Genomic DNA, 21126 nt, shown 5'->3' on the forward strand with positions numbered 1-21126 from the left:
ACAACAGGAACTATGGCCGTGAAGGAAGTATTCCCACATCAAGACAAAGCAAGAGCTCAAGAGCCAAAGTGATTCATTTGAGGGAATCCCTGCTTGGGTTCACATGGGGGTGAGACCTTGTTATCTGAGTGGACTAGAAAAAGTCAACAAATTGTGAGATGATATTTTCCCCAGTGTTGCATAAAGCAGTGGTTTCCAAAAGTTTTCATGCTAAGGCTGAAAAGAGACCTACAGTAGCAAAAACTTTACTACCAGGTAAAAACATTGTTTTTACATACACTTGTCAAATTGTGAGATTTTGGGCTAATTGCCTTCTTTCAGACTAGTGTAATGAAAACACCCTAAAATACACATTTAAGTGTTCATTTTATCATACTTTTTCTGTTTGGTCTGTAGATTTCAATAACAATACAGATCTTTAAAGGCCGTTTTCTCAAAAAGATTTTTTTTTTTTTTTCATGCAATGAGCCAGAAATCTCCACTGTAATACTTACAAATACCAAACTTTACAGTTTTATTTCATTTTGTTTTTTGTTTTTGCTATTATCATTAATTTCTGATTTATGGAGTGATAAAACGAGAAATCCCCTATAATCTCTAATATATAAACAAAAATGCCTGTATGGCTTTCTTTATTCAGTGAAACAGTGTTGCCGTTCATACAATGAAAGCCATCAGGGTCCAACGTTGTTATGGACCCCACTGACTTTCATTGTATAGACAACAACAGTTGTTTAAAATATGTGACCTGGACCACAAAACCAGTCACATGGGTAAATTTTTTGAAATTGAGATTTATTGATCATCTGAAAGCTGAATAAATAAGCTTTCAATTCAAGTATGGTTTATTAGGATATGACAATATTTGGCCGAGATACAACTATTTGAAAATCTGGAATCTGAGGGTGCAAAAGTTGTCCATTTATGTACGATTGTGCTGCATCCACTCACAAAAACATTTTTTATATATATTTACGGTAGGAAATGTGCAAAATATCTTCATCGAACACGATCTTTACTTAATATCCTAATGATTTTTGGCTTAAAAGAAAAATCGATCATTTTGACCCATACAATGTATTGTTGGCTATTGGCACAAAAATATGACCCGTGCGACTTATGACTGGTTTTGTGATCCAATGTCACATATGATCTTTACTTAATATCCTAATGATTTTTGGCTTAAAAGAAAAATCGATAATTTTGACCCATACAATGTATTGTTGGCTATTGGCACAAAAATATGACCCGTGCGACTTATGACTGGTTTTGTGGTCCAGTGTCACATATCATCTTTTGTGTTATGCAGAAGAAAGAAAGTCATACAGGTTTGGAACAACATGAGGGCGAGTTGATCATTATTGGGTGAACGATGCTTTAAAACATGACTTTCAAGCACAGAGAGAGGTTTCCAGGTGCGAGAAGATACAGTTCAGCTAATAGTCCATTTACATAAAATAGGATCCTGACTTTCTAGCCAAATGTTGGCTCTGATTGCAACATGCTCTGGGGAATTATGTGAAAGAATTTGTTGTAAACCCTTTAAACTGAAAACATCTGTGAAGGCACACTGTTATTGGTCTTGTGGATGCCTCAGTTGGGGGTCAGACAGGCTGGTTGCGGTACCTCTTCTTTGCCCTCTCTAGGGGGGCCCTCCATTTTCTGTTTGTATTCCTACTTCAGATGCCTCTGGCCACAAACGCTAAGCAATTCTGTGCTTTTCATAAAATAAAGCTTTGGTTCATTCTCCATTTCGGCCTCTTTGTTATTCTCCTACACCCAGGCAGTGGTCTTCCTGGCAGGTTGGAATGAAGTAAGTAATCGCAGCAAAGCACTCATTCCTGTTACTCAGCATTTAACATCCTTTTTGTGCAATTCCAGGTCACAAATGCTTCGCCTCAATGCCACAGACAATAAGACCCCTCATTAAAATTCTTTTCCATTGTGAATGCATCACTTCCCGTGGATGAAACTTCCCCTCTTGCTGCCATATCCCCGTGGCTCATGCCTTTCATTGCCATCCATTACTTTTTACTCAGCCGTTTGGACCCTACATGCTTCAAAGAGTCCTGTCATTACCACCAGTGCCGAAATTGGCAGCATTCTTTACTTTAACCAGAAGCGTCTTGGCTCACGATAGCCATCTCATGCCATCACGCTGAGAAAGTGAGATGATTTACAGACGGCTGCAATTTTTTTTTTACAGCATTTACGACCAGGAGAGGCACTGCCAGCATCAGCGCCATTGGACACATAGATAATGAACTGCAAGGAAACGTTTCCCGTCAGCCCTCCTCTTTTCTGCGGATGAGAGGATTAGGACTCTTAATTAGTGCCTCCAAAGGGAGAGCTCAATTTACGGGATAGCAACAGAGTGCTGGGGGTGGGTGGGTGCAGGAAAATGTCTAACAGGCCGGAATGGGGGCCTCCCATTAGAGAGGGGAAAGGGGGATGGGAGGATGAGAGCTTCTTTCTCCCAGACAAAAGGGGTGCATTCCGCCTGTACCATGATTCACAAAGTTTTAGAAGGAGGGTGCACAAGAGTCTCAAATTCTGGATGACCCATGATTATGGGGGAGGTCATGGAGGTAATGAGCATACATAAATCAAATTTTAAACAAAATGTAAAAACACTTTTTACTTGATGAATGTATATCAAAAAAATTATAAGTTTGGCAACTATACAAAAGATTTACATTATGTCACATGAGGTAAAAACTAAAAAGTAAATATGTATAACATTTTGTCTAAGACATGGACATGGTATATGCAAATAACTTATATATGCACAGTTGCTCACCTGTAATAGTAGCTGCGTTTACATAGACCCTAATAATCTGATTGTAATCGGACCAGTAGCACAGTCGGAATAAAAAAAGACACACGTAACCACGTCAATCGGAATTAATTGGCCAAATCCAGTTGAAATTTAATCCGGATTGTAAGGGGTGGTTTAAATTTTTTCCAATCAGATCGAGAGGACATTTTATCGGATTGAAAACCAAAACTGGAGAGTTCCGTGCAAGTGCAATGACGCCGAAATAATGTATGACGCGTGGAACAAGCGGTTGTTGTTGAATCAAGTTTCATAAATGACTGTCGTGTCATTCTAAAAGTTTCCTTCGACTCATCATCTGTGAAGTGGAGTAGGACAACTGTCCCACCAGTCCTTGTTTCGGACTCTTATCCACAGACGCCTTGTTTTACTGGTTGATAAATATAAGCAGCATGGCACAACGGTTCATGTGCTCGTCATTTCCTAGTGTGGTTTGCTCTTTAAAACAAAGAAAAGAAGCAATGTAGGAGAATAGCATGCGTAAACAAACAGCAGGAAACTTAGTATATTCCTGCAGAGTGTGCGCATTTCAAAAAATCAATTCTGATTTGAAGCTTGTGACATATAAACAAGCACATCAACCCAATCACTTTATTTAGCATTCATGTAAACAATACGTTCGGATTCATCAATCAGAATTAATTCATTCCGATTGAAACAAAAGGCGTCCATGTAAACGTAGCTAGTGACCACATAACAGTTTAATTCGATATTCACATGCAAAGTTGCAATGTTGCTTGGGAACCATTCAACCTTTAGTTACACCGTATGGTTTTTAAGAACATACAATAGAATTGTTTTGGTTGACGCATTTCTACCATCAAATCATTAATAAATGACAAATGTCATACTGCCCAGCTCAACTTCACAAAAATGTTGGCTCTAGTAGTGGCAAAAACAGGGCTGAGTGGGGAAGTAAAGAAGAGCAGACCTGTTCCTTTCCGGTGATGAGTAAGACTTAAGGAACTTACATGTTTCTTTGTGCCATGCCGCCTGGTGTCCATAAATCATTGTGGTAGTCCTGTGCTATCCAGTGAATGTCCTTTCTTATGGGAAACCTTTCAGTCAAGTCATGCTTTTCCCACCATTGTTTCCAATTTGGGAGCCCACCTGTTTACTACTTTTAGTGCTCTAAATGTTTACACAGGACCTTATCCTGTAAGCGTATTTTTTCAGTTGGCTTCACCAAGCCTGACCAAGATGTTTTGAATGCTGAACATGTCATTTAAGTGGTTGGTGTGAGCTTTACGTTAATATCCACGTACAGAATGAATATGATTCCAGTTGAAATTTTAATTAATGTTTAAACGTGTCAGCTTTAAATCCTGTTCGTTTTCAGTCAAAAATCTCCCTGTAAATAAACTAATCCTATGTTTTGGTGGTTGCTGAGGTGAACCCAGGTAAAGAGGCACTAGAGACCAGCTCTAATGTAAGGGTCTTCTGAATGCAGCACACAGAGTAATCTGCTATCCTGCCCCATACCTCTGAAACCACAATTTGCAAAACTGACTTTCTAACAGACTGCAACTGAAATGTTTACTTGGCCGCAATGAAAGCATAAAACTAAATAAACAAGAACCCTTGAGTAACACGTGTAGATTTTTTTTCCCCTACCCACACTGGAAGGGAGGTCAGAGAGGGGAGATGTGGGCAAATGTTAGTTTATATGTCTCTCTTCATTCAAGTCCAAATGAAAGAACACAAACAAGACAAATTAATGAGAGCGCCTCGTCATTGTGAACGACCAATAATATTTGCCTGGACAGACCCGTGCTACATGTTGCTACTGTGTGGGGCACTGTTTTTTAAAGCATTTCCCCATAGGATAGGATTTAGGATTTAGGATTTAGGATTTAGGATAGGATAGGATAGGATTGGGTAGGGTAAGGTAGGAAATAGAAAAAATATAAAAACTTGATAAAAAAAAAAAAAAATGATTTGAAACAATGACTTTCATTGTCAGTGGGATCCAAAACAACATTTGCGGTCAGACCGCAACAAGGGCTCCTCTCTGAAAATGAGTGAAAATAGTGTGTAGAATTGTCACATTTCATTTAATTATTGCTATCATATATAATGTTTTTCAGCAAACTTGCTCTTAATTTTTGTGCACACGCCTGAGCCATTTTTAGTGGTGTCTTGAATCAAAGCTAAAAGTTCAAAACATCCTTGTCTTTAACGTCGGGACAAAAGTCAACTGTGAGTCTACTACGTTTTGTTCACACACTCGTTTAACTCCTCTTAGAGCTCTTGTAAATATTGTCAGACGAGCAGAAGCTTGCCTCTGTCTGCCTCTCGGAGAGCTCTCTACACAGGGCAATATTTATCTTAGTGCGGGCCGCAGGGAGGGCTAAAGCTGAAGAAAGGGGTCTAGGTAAACACTTCAGAGGGGTCTGAGACAGCCCTCCAACACTTTACTGAAAAGTGCCAGTGACTGACCTCACAGCTCAATGGCACAGTGCTAACTAGGACAGAGACAAAGCGGGCAAACAGCCAATTGTTTGAAGATAGAGCCTGCAGTGCTAAATAGGGGACGGGAGGATGGGGGCAGGGGGAAATGCCAAAACTCCACTGCAGCTGTAATTTACAGCATTAGTGAGCAGCATTAAGACAACTTGTGCTTCTTCTAATGCAGTGGTTATAGTCTTAACATGTCCAGGTCATATTTCAGCCCACGAAACTACTAAACAGCTCTCTGAAATACTTCATTCTGACTTGTCAATTGTGGCATTATGTATTCAAACAAGTTTGCATTATGACTAATCAAAAAATATTTCACACTTATTTCATTATTTATGTATCCATCTAATAAGAGGTATAATGGTTGCTTCATGACTTCAATTAACTACATCATTTATCCATTACCATAATGCTAAAAAACAACAAAACCCAATGATATCATATTTAACTAAATATTTATATATAGCCTACATCCTAGTAGCAGTTTTGTTATAGTTAACTAAAACTGAAAATTGTTTTTGATTATTAAAATAATTGAAATACAATAAAACATACATATTTGATTAAAAACTTGAAGTACTTTGAATTTTAGATTTTAGTAGTTAAACTAAAATTAACTTTAGTAAAATTGTAATATTTAAACTGAAGCTAAATAGATATATCAAATACAAAATTACAAGAAAAAAAATATATATATATATGTGTGTGTGTGTGTGTGTGTGTGTATATGTGTACACTGGAAATAAAAAAAAGTTAATACAAATATAAAAAAATACTATAATAGCAACAAATTAATACTGAACTAACACTCCTGGCAGTATTTTTGTACTGGCTTTAATTTCTGAAGTTTATAAAAACTGATAAGTAAAATGCCTAGATAAATCGTGTTTATTTGTCATAAAAATCAAAATGTAAAAAAAAAGTGCAGTGGTCCTAACAATAGGCTTTATGCACAAAATTTATGTTAAAAAAAACGGATTTCTTATTTTGTGGTAAATTTAGTTGTGATCTGTTGCAGGTTTGCATGAGATTCACCTGTATACTGTTCAGCCGAATAGGAGAAAGGAGACTACAAAGATAAGATAGCTTTGAATTTTACATGAGTGTCTTTTCATTCTTTACAGTCAAACCTTACACCTGCAGGAAAAACTGACAATAAAGACCATCAGAACATCTTTGTGCTAAAGTTTCTTATAACTGTTAAAGTCAGCACCCACTCAAGACTGACCTGTCTGAATTAGTCCGTTCTCATTACATATATGACGATAGAGTAAAATTAGGACTGATAATTGTCAGCAATTAGCTCAAGGCAAAGAAAGAGAAGATGACAAGCTTCAAGATATGTGTTGTGAATACTTAAAACAAGTGGAGACTAAGAGCCACTGTGGCTAACTGGTCACATCCTGACAGCCAAGATGAGCAATACAATACACTCTGTCTGAGCTAAGAGGCAGGTCATTAACACATAATAGAGAGGGGTGTCACTTTAGACACCTTAATTTAATAATTACTGACAGGTAAAATTACACTATTGAATGATGACAGACTACGGAATAGAAAAGTTTGCTGTGCCTTCAGCCAGTAAGGTACAATGAAACACTTCGGCCAGCCTGTTCTACAGTATCTAAACCACAAAACACCACCAGGTGATTTTCCAGAATAAAATGACTCACATGGAGACTGTGGATTTATCCTGCGGGGCAGCACATGAGTCTCAATATTTTTGCATGCGTCTTAAAACATGGAACCCAAATTTTGCATTCATCGTTCACGATGCCTTTGATGAAGCTTTTGTTCTGAATCAGTTTTTGTCACTAGGCCAAAAATCTAAATGACTGCCAGAAGTTTTCTCTTACAAAGATATTTAGACAGTAATCAAAGCACCTCAAAATGTTCCTGTTTTCCATTTAGAGTTTGCTAAGGAGTGTGTGTTTACTCTAGTTTTCTTTATCTTTTGTATCTTAACAGGTCAGCTCACCCAAAACGTATAAATAATTCACCCTCTGTAGAACACAAACAAAAGGTACCTTGAAATTTTTTTTTTTTTCATACAATTCAAGTCAATGGGGTACGGTGATGTTTTGGACCCCATTGACTTTCATTGTTTGAACAAAAACATTCCTCAAAATATCTTCTTTCATGTCCCCCAAAAGAAATTAAATGCAATCGCATGTTTACAAATGTAAACAGAAACGGCAATTAGAGTAGCACATCCACGCACACAAAATAAACATCTGGTTTTCTAACGTCTGTCGCGATAGAAACGGTGGCGTAAAACAGAACCATGCTTTACCGAGAAATCTGATTAAAAAGCAGTTATCCTCTCTCGCAAAGTAATCTCAAAGTGCATTGAAGTTTAACAGTTGCCGCCGTCTTGATGAAGATACACATGTGCCACAGATGTATTAACATCCACGAGCTGATCCTTCAATGGGTATCAGATGCTGCCCTGCATCAGCGTTTGGTTTCTGAAAGACTTACTTACAGTGAGCTGACATGACATGGGTACAAAGATATCAAGTTTAGACAGAACGATACACAGATAGAAAGATAGACAGAGGAATTATAGAAAGATTGATAGAAAGATAAAATAATTATGGAAAGATAGATAGAAGATAGAACGATAGACAAATAGAATGATAGATAGACAGAACGATAGACAGAGAATGGCAGACAGATAGATAGAACAATAGATAAAATGATAGATAGAATGATAGAACGGGCGAAAGAAATAAAGATAATATAGAATGACAGGCAGAAAGACAGACAGATAGACAGGGAATAATAGCATGATAGAACGACAGAACGATAGATAGACATATAGATAGACAGAACAATACAGTATATAGACAGAAAGATAGATAGAATAACAGACAGATATAATGATACACAGGGAATGATAGAACAATAGATAGACAGACAGAGAGAGAACAATACATAGACAGATAGCACGTCAGATGGACAGACAGACAGATAGATATATATATATATATACATAGATAAAACGATAGATAGAATGAGAGACAGATAGATAGAATGACAGACAGATAGACGACAGACAGAGAATGATAGAACGATAAAATGATTGAATGATAGATAGAATGACTGACAGATAGATAGACAGAACAATAGACAGAGAATGATAGAACGATAGATAAAAGGATAGAACGATAGATAGACAGACAGACAGAACAATATATAGACAGAACGACAGATAGAACGTCAGACAGATAGACAGACAGATATATACTGTACATAGATAAAAAGATAGATAGAATGAGACAGACAGAACAATAGACAGATAGACAGACAGACAGATATATACATAGATAAAAAGATAGATAGAATGAGACAGACAGAATGATAGAATGATAAAATGATTGAACGATAGACAGAGAATGATAGAACGATAGATAGAATGACAGACAGATAGGTAGACAGAGAATGATAGACAGAAGGATAGAACGATAGATAGAATGACAGACAGATAGATAGACAGACAGAATGATAGATAGAATGACAGACACAGATAGATATAGACAGACAGACAGAACGATAGATAGATTAATGCATAAATATCTATATAAATATAGTTTGTGTGAACTGAACATGCGAGTGTGTCACACTGAGTATTCTTCTGTTTGAGACATTATCATTAGCAGTTATATGCCAATTACAGTGTCTCAGAGCATTTGACAACCTGCCAGCTCGAGGTTTCTTGAGGTGTCAGAATTGGGCTACACAAACAGATGAGAACACAAGGTCTATTTAGGGGGATAAGCAGGCTTCATTTGCAGAGTTAGCATGAACCCACCTGCAATAACAGACATGCCTGATTCTGGAAAAAAAATATAGCCTCTAATAACAGTAAGCATACTGCTTTGAATGGAAAGCCTTAAAGGCCAGTAAATATTAAAATAAGTAAATGGCCGAAATGAATCTATACTGCTGTACATTAATGAAAAAAAAAAAAAAAATCAACAATTTAGGCATCACACCATTATAATGTACAGTATGAAAAATGTGTATTCATTAAGAAAAAAGGACACTTGAGTATGTTATTAAATTATTAATTTTTTTTTAAGGTTCATTTAAAGTGAGGTAATCTAAATGTAAATGCACTTATATTAAATATCCAATATCAACTGAAATAAATAAACAAATAAATAAATGTGTGTGTGTACATAAGATAACATTCCCTTGGGTGTGAATTTGAAATCAATTCTTGAGAACATACTTCGCTTTGTTAAATAATTTTCCATTGAAATCTATCAGCAAATCAAAAGTCTGCTGCATGATATCGGTGCGCTGACACAGCGGAGGCCTGCTCTGAATGCCTGCGGTATTCGCTGACTACTTGAATTAGATAAGAGAAAGCATATTTACACACTGGCCCAACACTACAATTCAGTCTGTCAGTGACAAGGTCTCAGTCAACATTGCTCTCAATCCATTTAGCTATTCTGCGGTTGCGCAAACAATGGTAATATAAAGGCAATGATGTTTATGCTATTAAGTGGTGGGTTGTGTGGGAGAAACTATGTTCCTTTTTGGCCTCCTGCTCTTGGCAGAGCCGGCACAGCTCCCTCTGGCTCCAGACGCCTCTATGTCGCTGCCAGCAGGGCGAGACTCGCTTGACAGAAGAAAACGTTACCTGGAGCAGACTGCTAATTGGCTATGTCCCAAACACCAGTTAAGAGCTAATGAATACATAAATTAACTGAATGTTACAGAAACACATGAGGGGAACAAAAAGTTATATTCTTTGTTCTCTCTCTATAATACAAATAGAGTCAACAAAAAACACTATGAAATAAGAATTTAAGTGATGATTTAAAAATGCAAAATGTAGGATTACAACAACTAATCAATAAAATTAATTAAAACTAGGGCTGTCAAACGATTAATCGCGATTAATCGCATCCAAAATAAAAGTTTGTTTTTACATAATATATGTGTGTGTACGGTGTATAATTATTTTCTATATATAAATACACACACATACATGTATATATTTAAGAAATATTTGCATGTATATACTGTGTATATATATTTATATTATATATATATTATATATACATATTTTATATATAAATAACACATTTTTCTTAAATATATATGCATGTGTGTGTATTTATATATAGAAAATAATTATACTCCATACACACACATATATTATGTAAACACAAACTTTTATTTTGGATGCGATTAATCGCGATTAATCGTTTGACAGCCCTATTTAAAACAAATATTAATGTTGCAATCATGCAACATTAAGCAGCAAGTTTGAAGGTTTTTTTAAAAATGTTTTTTCAAAGAAGTCTCTCATGCTCACAAAGGCTGTATTTGTTTGTTTAAAAACAGTAATATTGTGAAATATTATTACTATTTAAAATACATTTTCTATTTCAATACATTTAAAAATGTAATTTATTCCAGTGGTGGCAAAAAAAATTGTCACTTGATCTTTCAGAAATCATTCTGCTGATTTGCTGCTCAAGAAACATTTCTTATTTTTATAAATGTTGATAACTGTTGTTCTGCTAAATATTTTGTGGAAACCGTGACCATTTTTTGATGAATAGAAAGTTCAAATGAACATTTATTTGAAATTGAACAAAAAATTGTTAAAAAAACAACAACTTTTGAATGGAACTGTATTTTCGATGTGACGTCACTTAAAAATGGCAGCGACCACTGTAATTAAATACTATTACGTTTGATTTCTCCGTAAAGAAATGTATCTTCTACTAGCCTTTAAATCCCATAATTCACTGTACATTATCAGAACATTGTGATTGAGCACAAATACATGCTAAAACGTTTGAGATTTTACTCTGCTTCCTGTTACTTTTTGATCTTTCATACCTTTGTTGATACCTTCATGGCTCCATGCCACAACATGTCAAGTGCATGTCTTGTTTATTCCATCGGTCTCATGCCGTGTGAGTCAAAGATAAGATACTATCCTACTGGATCCAGGTTAAACCGCTCGGCTCCAGGAGGAGGAGGGTTAGAAGGAACGCTGGGGCCGGGAACAAGTCCGTATCTGCTGGTGCCATGCAATGACCTTTTTTTTTTTCTCTCTCTTTGAAGCACAGACCAAGAATGCATAGTTTACACTGTGGGAAATTACCTGAGCCACAACAGAGTTTAAATTCACACCAATTTATACCTGAAGAATCAGACGGGCCTTGAACTTGGACTTTGCATGACCAAAAACCTGCTTTCTGAACCGTTTGGGTGTGTAGGCGGTGGTTCCAGCCGGATAAGTATTCCGATGGCATGGATTTCATTTGGAAATGATGTCCATTTTCCTGAAAGCTACACTTTTTTTTTTTTTTTTTCACTTCTTCTCTTAACATAAGCCAGACTTATTTTGGGAAAATTGTTTTAAGAATGATTAAGACTATAAGCTGCTGCCAGCAGTGTGAGCTGGCTTTTACAAGCAGCAAATGAGTAAGGAAACATTTTGATTCCATTTCCCATGTACAAGCTTTCAAAATTCCAAAAGATTTTGGTCTCTGGCAGGTTTTCCCGGCTGCCCACAGGCCACACAGAAGGAGAGGAGTGAGCAGTACATATGATACTGTACATCCGGACGCTTCCTCTTGAGGCCAATGCTTCAGCAAATCTGAGCAAATAGCTATCCATGTATTATTTTCTTAACGCTGTTTTCTCTGACATTTCAACCAGCAGGTTTACGGGCACTTGTTCTGCGAATCAATCAAATCTGCAAGGCGGAAATTCAAAGAGCCAGCTAGCTAACATGGCAAGCCCCACATAAGGCTTCAAATTTCTCTTTACAAATGAAAAAAAAGTGCACAGCAGACATTTCTGATGATTTTTTCCCCCTACCACTTTAAACAATCTCCTCTCTGAATGATTTTTGGTTTCATTAGAGTCTTATCTGAAAACTAAGTCTCAGAGAAATAGTTAAGTCATCATTTATTCACCATTATTTCATTCCAAACCTGTAATTTTTTTTTCCTGTTAAACACAAAATATGTTTTCAAGACTGTACTAGTTGCCCTTTTCCATGCAATTACAATGAGCTGTTCTTCAAAAAAAGGTGCAAAAAATGTAATAAATGTGTTTATATTGAACATCTTCTGATACCAGACTGAATTTTATGTCATTATTTACAAATGTTTTCACATTCATCCCAGCTCTCATTGACTCGTTCACTGAGAGTTTACAAGTTCACGACAGAACTCGCTATTTGGTTTGTGAACCAATCTTTCTGTTTAGTCAGATATTTGGTTCACAAATCCAGTATAAGTGATTAATTCATGAATCAAACTGATTTTGTTCTCAAGTTCAAATCACTGACTCATTCATTTAGTCGCAGTGGTTCTTGAGTTAACAGCTCATTGGAGGGAAAAATGATAACTGAATAATGACTTAAATTTCAGTCTGTTTCTCACCAAAAGTATAATTTCAGAACATCTGGAATACAGCACACAAGTAGTACTTGTTACTTGCAAGCATCAGCATCCATATTTTACCCAAAGTGACTACAGTAGATTAATAACAGAAACAGTCTCCCCTTTGCAATCTTGGGTTCAGTGCTTTGGTGGAGTTATCATGGGTTACTACTATCTGGATTTATTCCTGCAACTGTTATGTTAGTAGCCCAGATCCATCACTAGGTCACTGCCATCCTATCAAGGGCACAAAGATAACAGGACAGGATTGTGTTGATACAGTCCTGACGATCTATCTATGATACTGTGCAACAAAAAATGTATGACAGAGCTACTACAGCACTGGCCACTGACATTCAGTACTTGAATGAATGGCCAAAGAAGCCAACCGCAAGCTTCTGTGCGTCTGTCTGTCCACCCGCGGTCGGAGGATTCCTCTGTTTGTTATCACTTGACAGACTGCATTTACACAATCAACCCCCTCTGCTTATTTTGCTGGTCGCACAGTTTACTATAGCGCATCTAGGCCCTGTCCTTGGAGCGTGTCCAGAAATGACTACTGCTGTCGGCCCCCCTCCGCCTGTCTTCAACGCAGGACAACCTGCTGACACACCAACCGCCAATCTGTGGGAAAATTTCCCTGGAAAGCAGCATATTCTAGACCCCTCTGCAGCTGTGCATTTGATAAATGTGCTTTGAGATATTATATTTAACATACATTTCTGTGCAGACCTCCTGCAATGGTCCCCGTATTCTGAAAAAAAAACGGACCATTTGCTAGTCTCCGCCCCTCTTGGTTTACAGTTTCTACTAAAAAAAAAAGAAGTTAAAAAAAGAACAAGTTATAACTTTAGCGTAAGAGAAAATAAAATTCTAATGTTTTTTTGTACAGCATACTCACTATGGTGCACCAATTTTGAAATTTATGCCAGTAGCGATTAGCTGTTTTTAATGTTATGGGCAATATCCAATAAATGTAATTAAATTGTTATATAAATGAAAATTAAGAAACCAAAAACTAAATTCATCTTTTAAATGCTACAAATGCATTCTATATAAACTAAAATCCACTTTTAGTCACATTTAGTCATTGCAACATTATAATGTACAGAATGAAAAATGTATATTCATTTTGATTTGCTAAAAATTACATTTAACAATGTAATTAAATTGTTAATGTTGTTAAACATGAACTCTAAATGAGCCAATATAAATGTAAAAATAGATCAAATTAGCAATTAAATATCCAATATTGACTGACAGCAATAAATAAAAAAATAAACATCTTTAATATGGTCCCACATATTTTTGTGCATCCCTAATTGCCTCTATATGACCTAAATTAATACATACATGAAAAGAGTGCATCATTACAAATGCTTAAAACGAGTTTTTTTCTGTTTGCATTGTAATGAAGCAAAGTTACAAATTTTGTCTTTGTTTATCCTCTGTAAATATCTGGAAGACTTCAGACATTCTCTTCCTGTCATGCTTCACTGGGATGCGGGTCTGGCTCAGGACTGCGTGTGGGTAGAGGTTCACACCCTGTTTTCATTAACGACAGTACAGACGTGTTAGGTACAGGCCTAATTTCACCGTATGCTGCCTGAGCCCAAGCCTTATACATGTATTCTAATCTTTCATTCTCAATAAAGTAAAAATGACAGTAAAGGGGCCACCAAAAACACCTGTGTGTGAGCGAGTCTCCAAAGCCTTTGAATACACACTAGGAAACATAAAATGGATGGAATTATCTCAGAGTTTGAAGTCAGGACTAAACGGTTCATGCTGGGAATGGCACGCTGTTAAAAAAAAAAAAAAAAAGGAGAAAAAAGGAGGCAGAGAAGAACAGGGAAGGAGAAGGGGAGTGGGCTAATCCCCCGGAGCATCCATATATTGCTCCTTACTCCTCTCCCACTGCTTGTAAACGCCCTGGAATGTAACATGTTGTCTTTGGACCCTGTGTGTGTGGATGTCTCCAGTATGGAGAGATTTATGTGCGCAGACGTTGCCTAAAGCTCCCTCTTTTTGACTTTTAACAAGGGGCTTTGAAGCAAGGAGCCTTTCAGCATTAAAGTAATATCAGAGGCACATTCTTTCATTTCTCAGTCAGTTATGCATTGTATCTTTGTGTGGTTGGTGTATCGTTGTCAACGTGTTATGTCTGGCAGATACAACATATGAGAAATGGGTCAAAACGAGTTTGTCTTCCCTTGTAATAGTGAATCTTCTCAAAGTTTGCAATGCATAAGGCTGTTTAAAAAAAAAAGAGAGAAAATAAAAAGTACTTTCAGAGCACTTTAAATATTCCTCAGAACTCAGATGTTAACAGTGTACATATATTATTCTTTATTTTCAAGCACACTAATGTTCGAAATACACCAGACATTTTTTTTAACATCAAACTGTCGAAAAGTAAAAAGACTAAAACCCATGTGACCGAATCCAAGCAAACTTGAAGGAATAGCGCACTGGACTTCCTTTTTCCAGTCTCATTCCGTATGTAGGGCACCACTTCTCTGACTTTTACTTTCTTTAATGAGTGTGGAAGGGAGAGGAGCTACTTCTTCAACTTCTTGATCAGAATCTCATGTTTTTCAAGTAGACTTTATGCCACAATCAAATGCCTGTGGACTCTTCGAAAAAACAAAAATCAAGACATCCCCCTGCTTTCACTTACCATATCTAATCTTTAAATCCCCTTTTGGGGCTGGTCAGTCCCCCATGTGAAATTTAAGATGAGGAGAGCAGGGGGATCTTGGAAAGCCATTTACTTAACTGTTTATAAAAGCCACATGAAGGAAACTTTGCACAAATCCCTTTAACCGCTGGTGAAAGAGCTTGTTTCCACACAGAGAGAACAAGCAGCACGAAATAACAAAATGGGAAGAAAAATTAAGACGGCAATAAAATTATCCTTTAGTTTTTCTTGTCGAGGAAGGATCAAGGCTAGGTGCTTTTACACAGTCTTGGTCACCTTTTGGGAAGCCGAAATTAAAGTATTTCCCACTCTAAAATTATATCAATCTTCTGCAAAGACTGCAGCCTGTTCCAGATAGTGGGCGGTCACACATCTGACAGGAACAAAAAAAAAAAAAATTCAGACTCAGTCAATAGGCCTTCCTGTAAGCTGCCAGCATGACTTCTCGGGTGTCGGGCAATGGTGGGGTCAGTATTGACTGAGGTAGTTTCGAAAGCAAGAGAAAAAGTAACTATTCGTTTCATGCCATAAATTTGTAGGGTTCGCGCTAGTTTAGCAAAATCACATCGCCAGTGGTAACAACGCCAATGGTTCTAGCATATTGACTAAAGCCGGTTACACAAGACGGCAGTCCAAAAAAGTGAATCTAATCACTGTACGGGCCCAGAGTTCATTTAAAGAATGAACAAAGTGCCATTAATGTAAAAGGAAAAGCCAAAGGGTGATCTATATTACGATATTTCTCTATCCGAAGCATAGACTTTATTCAAGCCACAAAAAGACAAACTTATTACTGAAACACTAATAGAAAACAAAGTATTTGAAGACATAGTACTGCGCTTGTCACCCAATGTGCGACCCCATTAAAGATGCCATATTCAAGTACAGGGGTACAGATTAATGTCTTAAATTCATCACACAGACTATAGTACAGCTAAAAACAACTGGAACAAAGCACTTAGTAGTATAGACTACTATTTATGACAGTTTTATGGTGCTATTTACCATTTTGGAGAATTTTACAGAAAAAAAAAATCATATGTGCATGTGTGCATACAACTTGTAATAGTTCTAAGACATGATAAACTGGTAAACATAAGAAGAAGAAAAAACCCTAAAACTCCAGTATAGGCTAAATGCAGCCTGCTCATGCTATCCTGTCAGAGATCCTCTTTCTCTGGACCAGAAAACCCACTGCAGCGGAAGGGCCTCATTTAGAGAAACAGAAAGGAAAGGCGGAGGAAAAAAAGAGAATAAATCCCTTTCTCAGGAAGATTAGTGGCTGTCCCTTTAGAGTGGGCTGTGTGTGGATAGAGCGGCTTTTTAAGCCACATTTTTCTCTGCCAGTGGCTTGACCCCTGGTGGACTGCCTCTCTCCCCTGGGCTGCCCGCCGCACTGCTCTCTGCTCCTCCCACCCAGCCTCCTTACCCATTCTTCCCCGTCTCTACAGAGAACTATTTAGAAGGGATAAAGAAATACCTCTTTTTCTCTGACATGGTGTCTGTGACCAATCTAGAACCGCTCGGTGTGCTTCCACAAATGAAAAAGGCCTGGAAAAATGATCTCCACCACCTGTCATCAATCTGCTGATATTATACCAGGCACATACAGGTATCCAAACAAAACTAATTGGCACCAAACTTGATAATTAAGCCTGCCTGAAGTGGTGCAGCCACAATTTTACATTGTAAAGTGTATTAAATTACATAAAAGATTTGAATAGACAGTTATTTTAAAACAGTAATATTAATGTTTTAACTGTATGTTTGATTAAATAAATGTAGCCTTACTGAGAACGAGAGACTTCTTCCCAACCCCAAACTTTTGAGCGGTGGTGTGTTATTAAAGCGTAAGCTTTGCAAACAGTTTTCGGTCTTTGCCGTTCATACAGCAGTAGCTGTGCTTGCATCATTAAAAGTAACTGCCCAAGGGTGTTACCAAAATGGCCGCCAACTGGACTGACTTTGGTCGGGATCATGTCAGGACACATTAAATTTGAGAACACCGGTTTAAAATTTGGCCTGAACTGGTGGGAAAGAATGTGTTGTGGTCAGAGAATTTTCTTTGCAGATTTTCCTTTGAAACACTGACACCTTTCCTTGTTCCTACTTCGTATCATGTACCTACACTGAGCACACATTGTCTCGAGGTACTGAACAAAAGTTGGACTGAGCAGCTAATAAATCCTGCAGATCCCCTGTAACCACTAAACTGATCTCAATAAAACAAATTCTGCACCATAAAAGCTGTAAATAGACATAAAAGTGAGATGAAACAAAAGGTATCGAATAGCTCAGAAATGCTTTAAATAAGTTCAGTCCTGCTCCAGGAGATCTATATCGCCCTGCAGGGTTCAGATCCTCGAACTCTAGTCAAACACACTTCAACCAGCAAATCCAAGTCTTCAGGTTCATTGGCAATTACAGGCAGGGTTTGAAATAAACCATACAGGGAGGCAGATTTCCAGGGACAGGAATGAGTATATGTAACTTTGCAAATATTTTTATAGAAAAATACCTTTTTTAACGTTTTAAAGGGATAGTTTCTGTTAGTTTTTTCAAACCTGTATGACTTACTTTCTTCTGTTGAACACAAAATGATAGCCTACTGGTTGTTTTTTCCCCCAGTGAATGGGGTAGGGAGCTTTCAAGCTAAAAAAAAAACAAACAAAAAAATGACACAAAAGCACCAAGTTATTCATATTGTGCACTATATTTTAAATGAATTCAAAATGAAATTGAAGTACAGTAAGTACTTAGTAACTTGAAGACTGTTAAAAATGATTTGTGAACGTACCATTCAGACTAATCAAACCATTCAAACCAAAGAAACATTTGTTTATGAATTGGGCATTGCTAATTCTCTTATAAACACTTATGAACATGTTAAGGAGAACTAGAGCGAATAACAAGATTTTCAGTGAACAAAAACTTAATTTTCAGTCCACTTAAATGATACATTTTGAAAGCTTCACCCATTTATTGTTTTATTTATTTATTAATTTATGATTTAACGCCGTATATGCAGCAATGGCTGGAACAGTATGGCAATCAACAGTATTTCAATTTTACAAATATTTATGATTAAAAACAAATTAAAACGTTGTTTACAATATTTTAACAATTTTCTTAAAAACAATCAATATATAAAATCAGACTTATATACTAATAGAAACAACAGTAATAATCACCCATTTATTGTAACTGCATATAAAGAAAATGACCAGGGATTCACAGAAGAAATAAAAAGTCATACAGGTTAGGAATGACGTAAGAGTGAGTAATTTTTGAGAGAATCATTCCAGTGTAACACTAAATTGAATGAAAAATTCATGAAAAGATCCCAACTTCCTTGTCTACATCTTTTTATACACGCTTGTAAAACTTCTGGTCTCTAGTGGTGAGAGCAAGGTCCTTCACCATCGCTGAGGTTTGTATTCAAAAGCCTTTTCAGCAGGCAACTAATGAAATGAAGTACTATTCCTTGAGCATTTCCTATAATCATATTTCTTTCTGTTTTAAATATGAATTTTCACATTCAAAATAACCCACAACATCATACACTGAGACAAAAAATAACACCCTTCTGAAGAGCGGGTACACCGATGCCCTATTTCTACTTTTGTCTTAAACAATTTATGATCATTGCTTTCTTATGGCAGGCCACCAAACCCCTCATTAAACAGTACGATGCCATAATATGAGCAGGTCATTAGCATTTCAAAGGTCTTTCACCATCTTCATGTTTGTCAGATGGACAGCGCAGTCCACTGCTCTCCCTGAAGCTTTAAGAAATTTATAACATTTATACTCTGGAGGTAAGAACAAGGTCTTTCAACCTAGTTAGAGAAGGGTTTTCATCACACATTCACTGACATCTTTTAAACATGTACAGCCTCTCGTCCATTCTCTTCACTCTTTCCTTTGCATCTTTGAGTCAACAAGTGATACACAAGCAAACCGGTCCGATACACAATGAATTTCTATACATCTCTCAGCCGATTTATGAACGAGTCTTTTCTAATTTGGCGTATTCTAGGGTCTTAATAATAATTTAAAACTAATATTTTTACAAAATGTCAAAATTATGATCAATAATAATTTAAATATTTTTTAATTAAATAATTTAACAAACTACTAAGCATACCAAAGTTAACTTAAAATAATAATAATAATAATAATAATAATAAATAATAGTAACAGCCAAACCATTAAAAATAGTTTTTTAATAACTGAAATAAAACTGAAACAAAATATAAATATTAAATGAAAAACTTGTTGTTCAATGTTGCCATCGCATCTAACTGATTGGTACTAATCTAAGTACCAGAATTACTAAAAATAAAACAAATAAAAATAAATTAAAGCCAAGTTGAAATATATAAAAACTGAAAATATAAAAGCTTATAAAAATATTAATAAATTCTATAATAGTATATAAATAATACTAAAATAACACTGTTCCAAACTGGTTTCCCAAACACTCCTGGTCATCAATGGAGTTTCAGCATTTACCACCAGGGGCAAATTGAGTCATGCTAACCAGCTAACTGTAACCCTTTGGTAGTAGGACAACAAAAACAAATAAAGAAAAAGTTTTGAAAAGCGCCAGAGTCACACTTCGCAAGTCAAGCTACGAATTGCCACACAAATTACTGGGATGGGAAAGAAAGTGGTTAAACATCAGAAAAATAAGACAATGCACCTTTTCCATTTGAGAACACAGTACCTCGAGATGCTGTGGTCGGTGAGGGCTTTTTGGGAAGGTCTGAGAAACTACTGCCATCCAGGCCTGACCCCTTGCATTCCTTCTTTTCTGTGGTGCTGGGACTTGTGGTCTCCATGATGAGCCTGAAATAGAAAAAATGATTTTTACTGTCTTCTGAGTCACACAAATAGATGACCTGAAACATGCTACAAAGTAGCTTAGCGGACAAAAAGAGGTGTCGCAACCTGTCATCGATAGGTTTTTAGAAACATTCGACTGATGCAAAATTTAATATTATCACTTCCCTCGAAAGACCAACAAATGCATGATATCTTCAGAGGTAGTGACTGAAATGTTTCCATTATATAAACTACAATTCTACAGAAAAATCCTTCACTTCCTTCTGCCCTGTCTCATGACTTGTCTGTTTGTTTTGAGAGCTTAGAGGAGCCGTTATAGAAATGCCATGTTACCAGAAGAGACAAAGCAGAGAGCGTGCAGAGTACCTCCTCTATGGCAGCTCTGTCAGAGCGCTCAAGTGCCTGTGCTGAAGGCAGATGACTTGGCAGCACGCCGCTTGTTTAACTTTGTGTAACCTACAAGATTATCCTTGGTTCAGAGCAAACAGCGAGCGGTTTAGGACTTGAAAAGAGGTCCAAACTGAGGCCATTCAGTCTCTGATTGTGGCTGCCCATGTTGTTTGTTCTTCAGCAAATTAACAAGTACTGTATGTTTATACTTTATACCATACGTTTATAAGCAAGGCTTAAAGTTCAATAAATGCATAAGTCAGTGAGTAATTAAGTTAAATAATCCTGATCTTAATACTGAGCAAAATAATCATTTATTTTTATTAATTATAATAATTATTATAATTTTTGTCAATCAAGAAGCCCTGCCCTATTGAAAAAAAATCTATATCAAAATGCATTTATTTCATACTAAGTATACTACAAACCCATTAACATATTTACTGACATTTCGCTTGAGAATT

The 21126-nt window shown here is 36.6% G+C and overlaps 1 protein-coding gene across 1 annotated transcript in view; it reads right to left on the reverse strand.

The window, feature by feature from the left end:
* Window positions 1-21126, reverse strand: part of gli2a (GLI family zinc finger 2a) — a 76038-nt gene that overhangs the window by 41204 nt on the left and 13708 nt on the right. Inside the window, exon 2 of the mRNA XM_081368165.1 lies at window positions 20154-20275. Within this exon, the coding sequence (XP_081224291.1) occupies window positions 20154-20268 (115 nt within the window). The 5' untranslated portion in view covers window positions 20269-20275. The remainder of the gene's footprint in view (window positions 1-20153; window positions 20276-21126) is intronic.

Source organism: Scardinius erythrophthalmus (genome assembly GCF_964197995.2).
Source record: "Scardinius erythrophthalmus genome assembly, chromosome: 6".
NCBI lineage: Eukaryota > Metazoa > Chordata > Actinopteri > Cypriniformes > Leuciscidae > Scardinius > Scardinius erythrophthalmus.